The 14,833-nt window shown below is 37.1% G+C and overlaps 1 protein-coding gene across 7 annotated transcripts in view; it reads left to right on the top strand.

Annotated features, from left to right (window-relative positions):
* FBXW11 (F-box and WD repeat domain containing 11) overlaps positions 1-14,833 on the top strand; it is a 120,933-nt gene that overhangs the window by 27,592 nt on the left and 78,508 nt on the right. For 4 of the 7 annotated variants that reach the window (XM_032851805.1, XM_032851808.1, XM_032851807.1 and 1 more), the window contains exon 2: positions 8,307-8,408. The exons of the other annotated variants lie outside the window; for them this stretch is intronic. In XM_032851805.1, the coding sequence (XP_032707696.1) occupies positions 8,307-8,408 (102 nt within the window). The remainder of the gene's footprint in view (positions 1-8,306; positions 8,409-14,833) is intronic. 7 annotated transcript variants of the gene reach the window in all.

Raw genomic sequence — 14,833 nt, 5'->3', positions numbered from 1 at the left:
TCTCAGGTGTCATGTAGTGTGGAGTATGATTGTCAGATATTTGGAAATGGCAGCCTCATAGGACAGAACACCAGTACCTAAGAGTTATCTGGCAAGTACCCTGAGCTATCTAGAAGTCTCAGGCTTTGAAATGAATTTAGGTTAGCATCCTTGTCACCTCACAGTGTAACCAAATTCTGATACCTAGCTTAACCCCATCTGTTGTCCACCTTCACTGAAGGGGAATAGACTAGAACTGGGGACAAGTTGCTATGACCAGAGCCTTAAGAAACAGTGCAGAAGTGCCAATTACTCTGTTTTGAGGTGACCTGGTGGAGAGAGGATTGAGAAAACTGAGTACTGTGTTGCCCATTGTCTGTCAGCTGATCTGAAATCTATAGTAGACACTCCCCCAAAAGTAAAATAAACATCACCTATATTTAATTCTGGTATTTTGTACATATTTTATGTTTTATTAAATAAAAATGTGGGATCATAAATGGAAGTCCTTTATCTGTAGCCTTTATTCACTTAATGCCTCTTGAACTTTTTCCGTGTATTGTAACTTTCTGTGTATTGTAAACATCCTTCTGTGTCAATACATATACTCCTACAATATGATTTTTATTTGTAGACACATAATCTGTCTTCTGGATGATCTATAATTTGTATAGCTAGTCTCTATTATTGGGCCTTTTTTTCCTTTGCTATTATGACTGATGTGATAAACATCTTCTTAGCTGTATTTTTGGATATGTCTTTATTTTTTTCCCTACTATAATTTCCTGCGCTTGAAATTGCTGAGTTAATGACGTGCATGTTTTTCAGCTATTGAATATGTATTGATAAGTTGAACAGGAAAACTTGTACCTATTACACTCCCATCAGCAGTATAGATGGGTAACAAGTAGATAAAATTTATAAATAGGTGAGAAAAAATTGCTGCTCAAGGGAGTTTAATGTCAAGCAAAGGAAGTGAGAGGCAGTATAATTTAGTGAAGAAAGTAGGCATTTTGGAGTTAGAATGGCAAATCTGCTACTTTTGACCTCTGGCAAGTTATTTTCTGTGTCTGGTCCTCAGTTTCTTCCTCTTTAAAGCTAACGTACCAGTCTGGCCAGAGGTGGGGTGAGAGTTAATGAGATCAAAATAGTACAGTATGCAGCACACAGTAGGCACGCTGAAATATGAGTGTGCATCCCCCTCCCAGTTTATCTTTTTTTGTAAACTTTCGTTTTACCTTTATCATTTTCATTGAAAAGGAGATTAAGCTTGTAGTTTAGTCATCTCCCCTAGTTCTGAATAACCTTCCTCTTTGGACCACAGATGCTAATTGACAAAGGCCCAGATATACTTAATTCAACTGTTTAATTCTCTCCAGTCTCAGGATTTGTGGATCTTGGTAAACCCTTTTGGGATTGGGTTCAGACTGATCTGACCTGGAGCTTGCTGGGGGCATCTGTTCCTTTTTGGCAGCTGAATCTCATACTGGGCCTAGTACAACCGAGGACCCATGTGGCTCTGCCGGAAATAGATTTATTTTGTTACATCCTGTTCTCTGTCATGCTGCTTATAATAGAGATTTTGCTCCCCCACCCCCATATATCTAATCCTTCTTTCCAGCAGCTTCTGTGAGAGCTCTGGAAAATCTGGTGACATTTTTGTATCCTGGGTGGTGGTTGTAAAGTGGATAAGGATATTTTTTTTCCTTTGGAGTTACTCAGGACTAAGGTGTTACCACTTTAAGATTTACTGCTATTTTTGAGGGTCACTGGGTAAAATACTTTTCTAACATTCCAGCATCTTGACACATTTTAAACTACAGTTGTTTAAAATGGACCTAGTTCATTCTTGGGAAAAGAATTTGTTTTTATTTAAGTTGTCAAGTTACTATTTATGACATATAGCAACTTATATAATTACTTATATAATTAAAGTATCATTTAAAATTATGCAATATGGTATAAACTGTTATCATAAGTACTAGATATTCATTGGAGAAAAATCAGAAAATATGAATGGATAAAAGTTCAAAAAGAAAAATTACCTTCATCCGTGTACCAAAGATAACTGCATAGATCCATTTTAATTTTATTAGCTTCAGGTTCTGGTATCTCATCTGAGATAATCATTCAAGATGAGGTAATTGTCTGGACATTGAAAGATCTGTTTTTTTATATTATTATAGGGTTTAGGAAGGTTTGGACTCTGGCTTTGAGTCCTGATTTCATTCCTGTTTGGTGATGTTTGAAGCTCTAAAACTTGTAGATAGTATCATTTTTCCTCACTCTTAGCCTGCTTTTTTCTTTCTTCCTTCCACTGCCTTCTGTTCCCCATATATTTTTCTTCTTTTAACATATATCCCAGCCTGAAAATGCTCTGTGGTGTATTAACAAAAATATGTAGTTCTACCCTACAGTTGTTAGGAATTGATGCAGTAACTTTTTTGGTTATATGTCACATGTCAAATTCTGCTATAATAAAATACCATTATAAGGAAAGGAAAGTCTTTCACACATGGAGGCACTGGACTGGTATTTGTCTCTTGAAAAGGCTTTGGAGAATGCCTTTAAATTGTGTATTAACTTTTATTCGACAACCTGATTATTGTATTATGGTTCTTGGTTATAAAAGCAGTACAAATTTTTGGTGGGAGTTTGCTCTTATAAGTTGCCGTCAAACATTTTAACGGCAAGAAGCCTAGGTTCTGAATCTTTGGGGATGCTTTTAAAAGCTTTCTGTGGCCCTATTTTCATTACAACTACTGCTGCTTCTTGAAAAGCAGCAGTCTGAGAATCTAGACACAATAGGGATAGTTCCCGATTTGGATGAATTTTAATATTTGCTTTATTTGCTTTGAGGTGAAGACAGCCTCTAGCTGAAAGAATGGTTACTCTTTTGCTTGCACATCCAGGTTTAGTGAGCTGGAGTTACATAATCTCCTTGAACCTGTCTGTTGTATGATTCTTCAGCACCAAATCCCCACTCCTGGATAGAGATTCCCAGTGGAGAGTGTTATGGCCAAAGAGTAATCATAAAATGGACTTTTTTTTTTTTTTTTAACTTCTATTACTTGGTACCCCCCATTTTGTTATCATGGCACTGTTTGTTTTGTATCCTGTTCTATCAGTAGGGCATGGTGGAAGTTGTATTGAAAAACAAAAAACAAAAACCTAGACTGAGCATGAAAAGTGACTTTAGAAATGTACTTCCAAAGGTAAGTGTCAGCCCTTGTATGTACTTTTTGTAGCCTGGCTGAAAGAAATTTGTGTTGGTTGTAAAATAAAAATGAGAGGCTGTCTTGTTAGATTCTCCAGAAGACTTCTGTTTCTTACTTCTCTTCAACATGCTTTCCAGCTGCCAAGGTTCTTTCTTTGATGCTGGCTTGAGTTGGCTTGGCTCTGGCTTGATACTTTGCTTTGTCCCTGACTTTTAGTCTAAGAACATCACCCTAACCCTTGCCATTATGTTGCATGACCTGCTTCTATCCCTTTGACAGATATGGTTGAAACAGTATGTATGCGGAGTTGCTGAAGAAAGCTCTTGGGCATGTTGATGGTAAATTGGGCTGCACACTTGGGAAGGATTGGTTGTTTTACTGGTGAGCTGTATATAGCACACAGTATATTAAGAGCTGTTGTCTACAGGTTCAAGTCCCAAGTTTGATAGAATGGTTTATGAAAGACCTCTGTGATTTGGCCTCTCAGCTTTCCCCATTTCGTACTGAAATACTTTAGTAAAGCTAAATTAATTGCAGATCCTTGAGTAGGATGTGCCATTTCTTAGCTCTTTGGCTTTGCTTATGCTATTTATTCTGCCTGGAATGTCTGTCTTTCTCTTTTTACCCTGGCTGCCTCCTACTCATCCTTTATGGCTTAGTTCAGGCATCCTCCTCCTTTGGGTGGGTTAAGTCTATTTTGTGTGTGTGTGTGTGTGTGTGTGTGTGTGTGTGTGTGTGTGTTACACTGCACATTCTCAAAATTCCCTCTTATGAACTCCTGGACAAGAGAGAATGTCTTAATTGGTTTTCTGTCTGCAGATGTAAGTTCCAGTAAGCTGTTTGTTGAATGGAATAGTATTTAAGCCTCTTAGTTATCTCAAACGTGGTGACAAGAGTTAGATGAGTCTGGTAATGATTCTGTGGGAGGTGGTTTAAAGAAAAAAAATAAGGGGATTTATAGGAAACCCCTAAATTTATACTTATACTTTTTATATTTATACTTACTTGTAGAAAGTAAGGCATATTTCTGAATCAGAGTGATGTTAGAGAGAGAGTGACATAAAATACCTCTTCGGCTAGCTTTTAAAAGAATTGCCTCTTTGAGAAGGAATCAGGGCAGGATATTCAAAACAATCCCATCTAGAAACAGACCAAAGTTAGCTTTTGTGAGTTCTCCTTCAAGCCAGCCAATTAGAAGACAAGGTGCCTGCAACCACTTTTTCCTTTTGATTTGTGGTTCCTATGGCAATAGGAAGAGAGCCTAGGACATTTCTCTCCTACCTCTTTTAATAACTTTTTGCTTTTGAAAAATGCCAGAAGCTATTGTTCTTGTCTTTACTGACTTATAGTGTTTCTCAGCATGGTGGCCCTGATTTTGGTTTTTGATTGTACAGTGGGTATGACAGAATTAATAAACAATATCAGTTTCCTTGACTAATGCTATTTTCTTTGGCTATAGAACCTGCAAATATAATCAGTCTAATTGGGTATTTGCTGTTAATATTAGAACTCTGTGTGAAGCATTTCTTATTCCTTATGAATAATTCTGAATTAGAATACTAGTCATTACAAGTAGCTAAATGTGAAATCAGAGCAAACATTTCTTGGGGGTTTTCTACCCCTGAGAGGCCTCTCAAGTGTCCCTATTGTGACCCCTGTGGGTTTCTCTTGAGCTTGAGGCTGAAGTCTCAAGAGGAAAGAAGCTTAGTTTGTATTGTTGTTGGCTTAATAAGTAGGTCAATAAGCATTTGTTAAAATTGATAAATACCCACAGTGTGAGGGTAAGTTTTTGAAACATATTTTAATAATGAGTTGGTGTTCCTCAAGTTTAAAGAGAGACCAGTAAAAAAAGAAAAAAGAGAGACAAAATAGTCTGCCTTGTGAAGATAGCTAATATGAAGAAATCTTTACATTATTCTGTTGAAGAATGATAGATAATAGTTATTCCACAAGTCAACATAGGTTTCCAATGAGGCCCCTAAATTTAAAATTAGAAGTGCCAAGAATCAGTTACTGCTGTGTTCCTAGCTGCATTTTAATGCTCTTAGTTGATAAATGGAGAACTTTTATTTTTATCCATTGTTTTCAAATTTGAACAATGTCTTCTTGGGCCATTACACCTAAGAGAGCCTCGTTTTAGACTAGCAGGTACATCCTTATTAAAAGATGGGTGTATTTCTGTTGTATAAAGACTTTTTTCAACACTGTGGTTGGTTTCTTAATTGTGTATGAAAGTAAAGAAGTTCTAATACCTTTAATAAATACTGGCATTACTCTCTGTACTCCACAATGTCTTTCATAGAGATTACGAATTCTTGGAAATTAGATTTAAGAGGGTTCTTACCTTTTCCTGAATATACAATTTCAGTATCAAGCTTTTAAAAACATTGTAGTAGATGGCTAATATTTTGAAATTAAGTTTTCAGAAAATTTTCTTTTTAGTTGTTTTCCATATATTTGTAACTATTAGGTCATTAGATGGTTAGGAAACTTTGGGAAGATCATTATTTTTCTTCTTTGGGCTTTAGTTTCTTCTAAAATCAGGGATGCAGGTGCTGACTAAATTGTCTTCCAGTTCTGTATGATTCTTTGGTTTATTAAATATGAAAATATGTCCTTTTTAAAAAATTTTGGATCCAAGGCATTAGCATAATCTAATCAGGGTACAGTATTCCTGTGTCTTCATAGTTTTACTGTTTGAGTCAAATACATATTAAATCTTGCAGAGGGAACCTGACTGGTTCTGTGGAATAAATGAAAATTCATTTGCAGGTGAACTTTGGTGTTAATTTGTTATCAGTTGTTGAATCCAGGTGTAATCCTTAAACTCTGTTATCAGATCTGAGTGTTTCTGCGATTTGGATAATTATAAAGATACCTGAAAGGAAACTTAAAATTGAACTATGAGGGTGTTGGGAATTTATTTAATTTAAAATAATCCACGTAAGCAATGTCTATGAATGTAGTATGTCTGGGCCTTTTCTCTGCCCGTCTCCTTCTGGTGCATACTGATGTAAGTATTCTTTCAATAAGCATTTGATAGATTTCTCTGGGTAGAGTGTTTTAATAGAAAAAAACCAGATTTATTTAGAGTCAGGCAGGATTAACTTCCAGTCCTAATTTTACTATCAAGTTAGCCATTGTTTTTTTGCTCCTGAACAAGCTGCTGTTTCAATAAATCAAGCACTCCTTTACTGGTCCTTGGATTCCTCATCTTTAAAATGGAATAATACCTCTCTAAAAAGAGTTTTTGTGGGGAAAAACAAAGTTTTTGTGGGGGTTTACTCTGTTAACTGTCTAGCATATAACAAGAGCTTGATAAATGGCAGCACTTTTTATATTATTATACAGACATTTATTCAGCATCTTTTGTGGCACTTGGAAAGTGTTGGGGTTACAAAATATGGGACCCCGGATGGTCAGTGATACATTTCTATATTGGCTGTGGTAAACTTTGCAGTAAAGACACATGTTGGAAATGTATGGTTGTTACAAAAAGGTGCTCGATTTTTTAAATTCCATTTGATTTCTCTGGTTTTGTATTCTTTAAAGACCTTTTCTAAATAATATCAATATTTGGGGTACTTGGGTGACTCAGTGGGTTAAGCATGTGACTCGATATCAGATCAGGTCTTGATCTCAGGGTTGTGAATTCAAGCTCTGCACTGGGCTCCATGCTGGGCGAGGAGCCTTCTTTAAAATATATAAGTAAATAAATAAATAAATAATCTCAATATCTAGTTAAATTATAGGTGATATGTAAGGGGTAAGTGGCAGATGCTGGATAGGAGCCCAGGTCTATTTGATTTCAAGCATAGCTATCTTTGTTTATATTATAATTGGGATGGCAACAGAATTTGTCTCCCAAATGAGAATGCTTTTGAGAATGAAAGCTGTGCTGGGACAACAAGTGTAAACCTGGACTGTCCAAGGAAAAATGAGGATGTCTGACCAACCTAACTATAGCTAGGATAAACAAGTTTATGATGTTGAGTCTAAAACTTCTGAAGCATTTTGGTTGAATCCAAACACCCACTCTTAGTTTAAAAAAATTTTTTTTTGCATGGTTATTGTTTTTGCAGTAAACTAATTGACCTGAGATCTGCAGAAAAAAGTACTTATTGAATAATAAATAATCCAATGTCTTAAAAATACTAGCCATAATGCATATGTTCACTTTCATATTTTTTCTTTTTTCTTAATTCCATTAAGACCAGCAAGATTTTAATAGAGAATGGGAATGAGTAAATGAAATAAGCCTTTAAGTTCTTACATGTGTCAAATGAACTTTATAAACAAAGTCTAAAATTAAAATCATCATATTCCAGAGTTTTTTCTTTGGGAAGGCAGAGTTGTGGGTGTCACTGAAAAATCAGATATTTTTAAATCAGCTCTTTTATTGCCTGTATCTATCAATCTATCACTCATCTTTCTTATTCCTTTTGCCTCATGTCTCTAGGTGTCCTGTGATTTTATTTAGGAAAGTACAAAACTGTACTCTGTTAAAAACTCAGATGATCAGAGTTTTTACAATAGAAGCATCATAGTCTTGTAGAATTAATGGGGGTTTAATAGCAGACAATGAAGGTTTGAAATTCTGCCTCTCCCCTCCTTTGCTGTGTGTCCTTGTGCAAATGATTTAACCTCTGAGCCTCCATTTCTTTACTGTGGTGTGGGAATTAGAAAACACATTTAAAGTCCTGGGCACATAGTAGGTGATGTAATGACGGCAGTTATAATTTTATGACTCCGACTAGAAACCGTTATTTTTATGAAGTTATAGTCCCAATCTTAACCACTAATCTTGTGCATGCAGACTTTCACAGTTCCCTTTAGTGGGTTTTCATTTAAACATTCTCTCTCTCCCTCTTGGTTCTGTTCACTGTGTCCTGAGGAATTAGTGATTGGCAGCAGAAACCTCCTTTCTGTAGGACAGAAAGTGGGCCCTCTCCCAGGGTTTCAGTAGGTTGTCTAGGCCCACCATCCCTGACCTCCAAACTCCAAGGATGCATTCCCCGCCCAACTAACATTCAAGTTGCCTGTGTGAAGGAGTGATTTGTTGCGGCCTCTAACTGCTTCTTCTCTTCCTTCCTTTTTGTCATCCTGCAGTGTTCTGTGCCAAGGTCTTTGTGGCTAGGCTGCGCCAACCTGGTAGAGAGCATGTGCGCACTGAGTTGCCTGCAGAGCATGCCCAGTGTCAGATGTCTCCAGGTGCCTCTCTTCTTTCTTGTTGTAAATGTGTTTTTTACGTATGCCATGAACATTTGTTGAAACTTGCAGTAGTGTGTTTAATCCAATGTTAAGTCTGCTAAATGTTCTGTGTAACCCTCTGCTTTTCTCCAGCCTGGGTGCCCCACATGGAGGAGTTAGTACCAGGAGGGGCCCCTCTGAGAAAATGGGTCTTTGGCTGGGCCCGATTCTACTCCTCTTTTTCTGCTCCTGCTTTTATTCCCCTCTCCCCCTCTCCCCTACCTTGAAGTTCTGATTCTCATGTTTAATAGTTGTGCATGTGCCCACAAAACCCTGACATTTTCCATTTGGCTACTTTTAACAGTTCTTTGTTGAGTTGGGAGGGTTTCATAATTAAAGTGGTGATTTTTCTATTTTGAAACTCATCTTTTGGCATGCTTTCTCTCCCTCCTTCAAAAAAGGAGTAGGGAGGGAATTACTAATTGTATAAAATCTCAAATTGAAGTTTACTAAAGGTCACAGCTTTATGCTGCCAATAACTGTTGGTTTGGGCCACTTCCCAAAGGCCAGATCTGACACCTGTCCTCAGGGTCCACCCAGGTTTCCAGGCCGAGGCTGGCAGAGAATTCCACAGATAAAAGTAAAACTTTTGGGGGTGGGAGTGGGGAGGGGTTGCTCAGGAAAAAAACGGTTAGCAGGTGTGGGGCCTGAGTGCACTCACTTGGGATGGATTCTGAGCGAGCCAAGGCAGAAAGCATTGTGGCTTTATTGGGGAAGTTCTTTTTAGAGAAAACGTGTATTTAATTAAGTATGATTTCAGTAGCAATATTCAGTTTTCATCACTGCATATTCCACACAGTTCATTATATCTTTAAAAAGTGATATTAAATTCCTGGTGTCCTGTGGAGACTGCCCTGTTTGAGGAAAACATTGTAAAATGAGGAAATGAGTTAGAGGGATATTGATGGCATGGATGATTTTACTGTTCTCTAAGTTATCTTTCTATTCGTGTTTACAGTCTCTAAATGGAGTGGGGGAACCAGGAAAGAGGAGAATTTCATATTGGGATTGTGTATTTTATTTACTTATTGGCAAACATTCTGAGTAGCATTGGTGTGGTTATTGATTCAAATTGCTTTCTTTAGAAAACTGTACTGGAACCTCAATAACACAATTAACTAGAGAGTGAATTCAGTACAAGATCCAGTTGTTTTAGGAGTCTGCATAAAAAGGCGGTACAACACCTAGGGTCCAGGGATTGGGTGTTTCAGTGAGGCTCCAATGTAATGTGTGCTTATCTTTGGAAAAGCAGCTTTCCTGCATGCAATGTAACTTTAACAAAAATGTTCTTGAAGTGGCAGATGTTGTGTTGTTGTATGGACTCTCCTTGGTGCTAAATAATGGGTATTTGTGTTATAGTAATAGTGTGTTTTTCTGAAATGCTTATTACTTGAATGTTTAAAGTTAATTGTTAGTGGGGCGAGTGAGTTTTTTCCAGAAATTGAAGTAGGGGAGGAACTGTAGTGCAGATTGAAGTGCAGATTCTTTTTACTGCATTCAGTTTAAAGTAATTGACCAGTGGGAAACATTATTCAATGTATTTTAGTATCAGTATTATGAATTCTCTGGAGGTGGGGTGTGTGGGAGGAAATAGGGGTTCTTACCTTGTTGAAAATGGAAACCCAAATGTGTTCAAAGTTCTTTGACTTATCTCTCCCAGGGAAAATCATTTAAGAGAAAAAATGTAAACTTTGCCTTGATTAGACATTGAAATATGGTGGAATACTGAACGATATTTACTGAAATGTGAATGGAGCAAATACTGCTTTAAGACATGTATTAGGAATTGTGTTTATTTAGATTTTTGTTTTCTTTATTATATAATTGAGAGTCTGCTGCACAGTAGAATGAAGTATGCACTCACCTGATTGGAATTAGCAAATCATTACTCTGTTTTGTTCCCTTTGTGAATGGAAGTAAACATATATTTAAGAACATGTTAGATTTCCTTCCAGTCTACTTACTGATTTTACGTATTACTGTTTTAACACCAGTGTTCCTGTTCTCTTTCTTCAGGCTCCAAACAGTGCTACAGTTTAGTTGATTTAATTTCGGCTTGGGTTTTCAAAGAATGCCTGTTAGCTTATATGCTACATCTTTGGTTTATCACAGAGATGACTCTTGTCTGACATTGCATACCTCTCAGGGAGCCCATTGTAAGAAAGCCTCAGAGGAGAACAGGTTACCTGAAGAGCCTGCTTGACTTTGCTTGGGCTCTGGGGTTGCATGACAGGGTCCTTCTTAAAATTACCACACCTGACCCATTGCCAGTTGCATGACAGGGTCCTTCTTAAAATTACCACACCTGACCCATTGCCAGTTGGAGCTTGAGCCAATTAGCCTGCCTGTGTGGGTGAATTAGCGTACCTTATGAAAAGCAGAAATAAAGATAATAGTTACCTTTAGGCATTATGCATTCCCTCCAGGTTCTGCTTGCTGTGGGTGAGAAGGGAAAAGGGATTGCTAAGACTGGGAAAAAAAAAAAATCACTCTTTTACCTCAATAAACTGTTAAAAAAAAAATAAAGACAACTTACCATCAACAGTACTTGGCGCTTCACATATATTAGCTTTGTGACAACCAGGTGAGGTAGGTGTTATTTTCCCCATTTTTCACATGTGGAAACTGAGTTTCAGAGGTGATATGTGTTGTTGGACCCAAGTTAATACTACATAGCTGTGAAGTAGTGGAGCTGGCATTTGAACCCTAGCTCGGCCAGATTCCAAATTGTTCTTTCCTCTGTGCTTGAATGCTACTATTTCTGGAATTTTCCATCTTACTTTTGTTTGTGAAAACTTTACTTTTGAGATATCTGGTGTGTGGCTTGTTTAGCCATTGTTTATTTGAAAATTAAAAAAAAACCTGCCAAATATTTGTAGGTGAAAAAAATTGCATTCCTGTGGCCAAAATGAATCCTCCTGAATCTTAAAGCTAGTGAGTTTCCTGAATGGCTTTGCTGCGAGAAATTTACTGAGTATTTGGTATGTGCCAAGGCCTATACAGGTGCTGGCCACATAAAGATGAACAATACAAACTTGTTCCCTGCTCCGAAGGAATGTGTTGTAGTAAGCAGACCTGTTAAGGAAAATCCAGACTAAACTACAAGTAAAGTGTGAGACAGAGAATGTGGGTAATAAACTATGAAGTTATCCAAATGTATATGTGCTTTTAAAAAAATGTGAACCAGTTTAAACAAGGACTAAACGCTTTTTTTTAAAGAACAGTTGAACTGGAATATCTGGATGTCTTTGAACAAGCTGAACTGAATCAATTTCTCAGTTGGTTCAGCTCTCCAAATTGAACCAGTTGATTGTTACATTGAATAATCAAGAGTTCAGACCATGAAGAATTATTTGCTAAGGCATATTCTGGCATGGGAGTAATACCAATGTTAGTAATAGTGTGTATCGTTTATTTTCTATCTTCTTTTTATGTGTCAGGCTCTAGGTACTAGATTATTTCATTTAATCCTTATGGAAAAGTTATCCGTGATCGCTTTTTAGTATGTGCAGTTATTGAACTGAATTGACTTGCTTAAGGTTACACATTTGTTAAAGTGGCAGAACTGGGTTATGAACGTAGGTCTCGATAACTGCAAAGCCAGTGCCTTCGTCACCATGCTGTTGATAGTAACTTGGCAAATGCCATTTTTAGGTTGGAACAAATTCTCCTTTATTTCTAGTGTTAAAAGTTGAATGCTAACACGCCTAGAATGGTAGTATGGACTGACAAATTTTCTTGGGAATGCCATTTGCAAGCTCTCAGCTGGGGAGAGTATTAGCGATAAGCTTTTCTCAAGGCAAAGACTGATGATTTGGATTGACAGCAAGGATCATGTGAATCAAGTTTTAGTGCCTCCTCCCTTCCAAGCTCTAGTATGGATAGTGCTGGACAATCAGTACAACTTCGTGACAGCTTTCTTTCTTGGTTCTTTTCTTACTTTCAGTATGGATAGTGAGCCACAGAGGAGTAAGAACACTATAGTTGGAACTTACTGTGGGATGAAAGGATGTTTTTAGATATGGGCTGTAGCTTGGTAGAAAGAGTCCTGGCTCCGGAGCAGACAAGCTCAGTTCTAATCTTCTGCCTGCTGCTTAGTAGCTCTGTGACACAAGGCAAGTTACTTAACTTCCCTAAACCTCAGTTTCCTCATCCTTAAAAATATAGTTCTATCTGCCTACAGGATTTTGTGAAGGAGAGGATGGTAACAGCTATCCCTTACTGATTGCTTGTTTGTTGAGGGGATGAAAATCCATTTCTGTCATTGCTTCTTCCTGCTTCCCTATTCAAGGAGAGGGAATTCCAGTCTTACAGTCTTGGATTCCATTCCAGGGCAGGCTAAGAATAGGATAAAGGACCAGGCGGATGATATGGCCCCAACTGTCAGGTGTTCTTTTGTTGAGCTGCTTCCGTATGTCAGAGTGGGTGTTGCAACTCAATTGTCTTTGTCCTTTTTCTAATGAACATTGAGGTTTTATCATTTCTTGTTGCATATCCTGTTGCACTCTGAGGCTACTGGGAAGGCTTGGAGTAACCTTTTGGATTATTTAATGGCACAGTCTGTTATATTTTATGAACATTAAAAAAATTCTTTTCTCTTTATAAGAAAATTTATAAAATATCATTACTTTAAAAAAAAAAAATCAGTAAACTCACCACCCAGAGAGAACATCTGTTGTTTTAGGGTCTGTCTTCCTTGTTAGGCAAGGAGGAAACCATCAAATTGTGCAGGCTCTCTGAATTACTATGGTGATGATAGTGATTGTAACCAGTGGTGTTTTAAATGTCCTTTGGAACCCCAGAGTTTGACTTTGGAGTCACAAGCGGGTTAAAGGAGGGCCTAACATAGTGCTTACTCTGAATTTATCTCTGTTACACAGCAGGGCTCTTTGTAAGATTTTATGTGAAAAATTTTACTATGGAAATTCCCAAACATACAGAAAAATAAAGAGTACCATTCAGCTCAACCTTGAATAATATTCAAAATTAATGCTATTCTTAGTTTAGCTTTCTTCTTTTCCAGCTTAGTTTTTGTCAGGGCATGTTAAAGCAAATCTAAGATGGCCTATAAAATAAAAAGACATTAGAGAAATCAGTTTCATGTCAGCATTAAGAAAATTGTAAAAATGGTTCATAGATTTAAAGATAATATAATTGGTACTGAAAGTTATAAAAGACATCTAAAATTTCCTTTGACCCCAGGTCTTACTTTCCAAAGTATCACTTGATTAGTTTTCTAGTATCCTTTTAGTATATGTTGACCATTCTTCCCTGTCACCATATAAAACCCTATATGACCTTACTCTCTTTTATAGCTGCAATAATACTGCATTATATCATTTATCATTTAAAAAAGAATTTGGCCAATTCCCTATTGAGGAAACTTTAAACATCAGTTTTTTTTGTATCCTAGCACTCCAATTTACTATTTTCACTGGACATTTATCTTAGGCTTGCAAGATTATGTCTTTAGAATAAACTCCTAGAAGTAGAATTGCTTGACCAAAGAATACCAGTGGTTAATTAAATTATCTGTATATAGAAAAATTTAATAATCTCTCCCTTCCAATCTCCCCCTACACCCAGATGTTAACAGTTTGTTGTCTACCACTGTGTATTTGTTTTTGTTTTGTTTTTAACCTGAGGATATATTACTGTACAATTAAGGGATTTTTCTTCCTTCTTTTAAATAGAAAAACTGATATAGCACCTTCCTTTAATTCCTTTATTTACTTCACACTGTATTACAGACATGTCCTCAGATTTATAAAGTCTAAATAACTCATCAGTGTTACTTTTATCATTCGTAGATTTGGGGGGGGTGATGAGAAAGAAGAGTACAGTTTTTTTTTCTTTTTTGAATTACAACATAGTTATAGAGAAATCAGAAATCTCAAGTATATAGCTCACTGGTTTATCACAAAGTGGGTGGTGCTTTTTTTGATAAGTGTGGCTGAATTGTTTTCATAGAGGTTGGAACATTTAATTAATTAATTTATTTGAGAGAGAGAGAGAGAGGAGGAAGAGAGCAGGGGGAGGGGCGGAGGAGAAGGAGAGAGAGACTCTTAAGTAGACTCCACACCCAGCCTGTGGAGCCCTGGGCTTGATCTCACAACCCTGGGATCATGACCTGAGCCAAAATCAGGAGTTGGACACTCAACTGACTGAGGCACCCGGGCACCCCACTTGGACCATTTTATAGACTTTGAAAGTTCAGTGTACTAAAGAAATCACATTTCCTGTGGAAGAGCGCCTCTACTATGGGAAAATTAAAACTACATTTTGTGTTACTAATAGTTTTAATTTATGGTTTCTAAAACCACAGAGTGCATGATGATAAGGTTTAACAGTATAATTTGAGGATAGGGAGGCAAACAAATGGGATT

Source organism: Lontra canadensis, unplaced genomic scaffold (assembly GCF_010015895.1).
Source record: "Lontra canadensis isolate GAN:19392208 unplaced genomic scaffold, GSC_riverotter_1.0 scaffold5, whole genome shotgun sequence".
Lineage (NCBI taxonomy): Eukaryota > Metazoa > Chordata > Mammalia > Carnivora > Mustelidae > Lontra > Lontra canadensis.
This window is presented reverse-complemented; position numbering and strand designations above follow the sequence as displayed.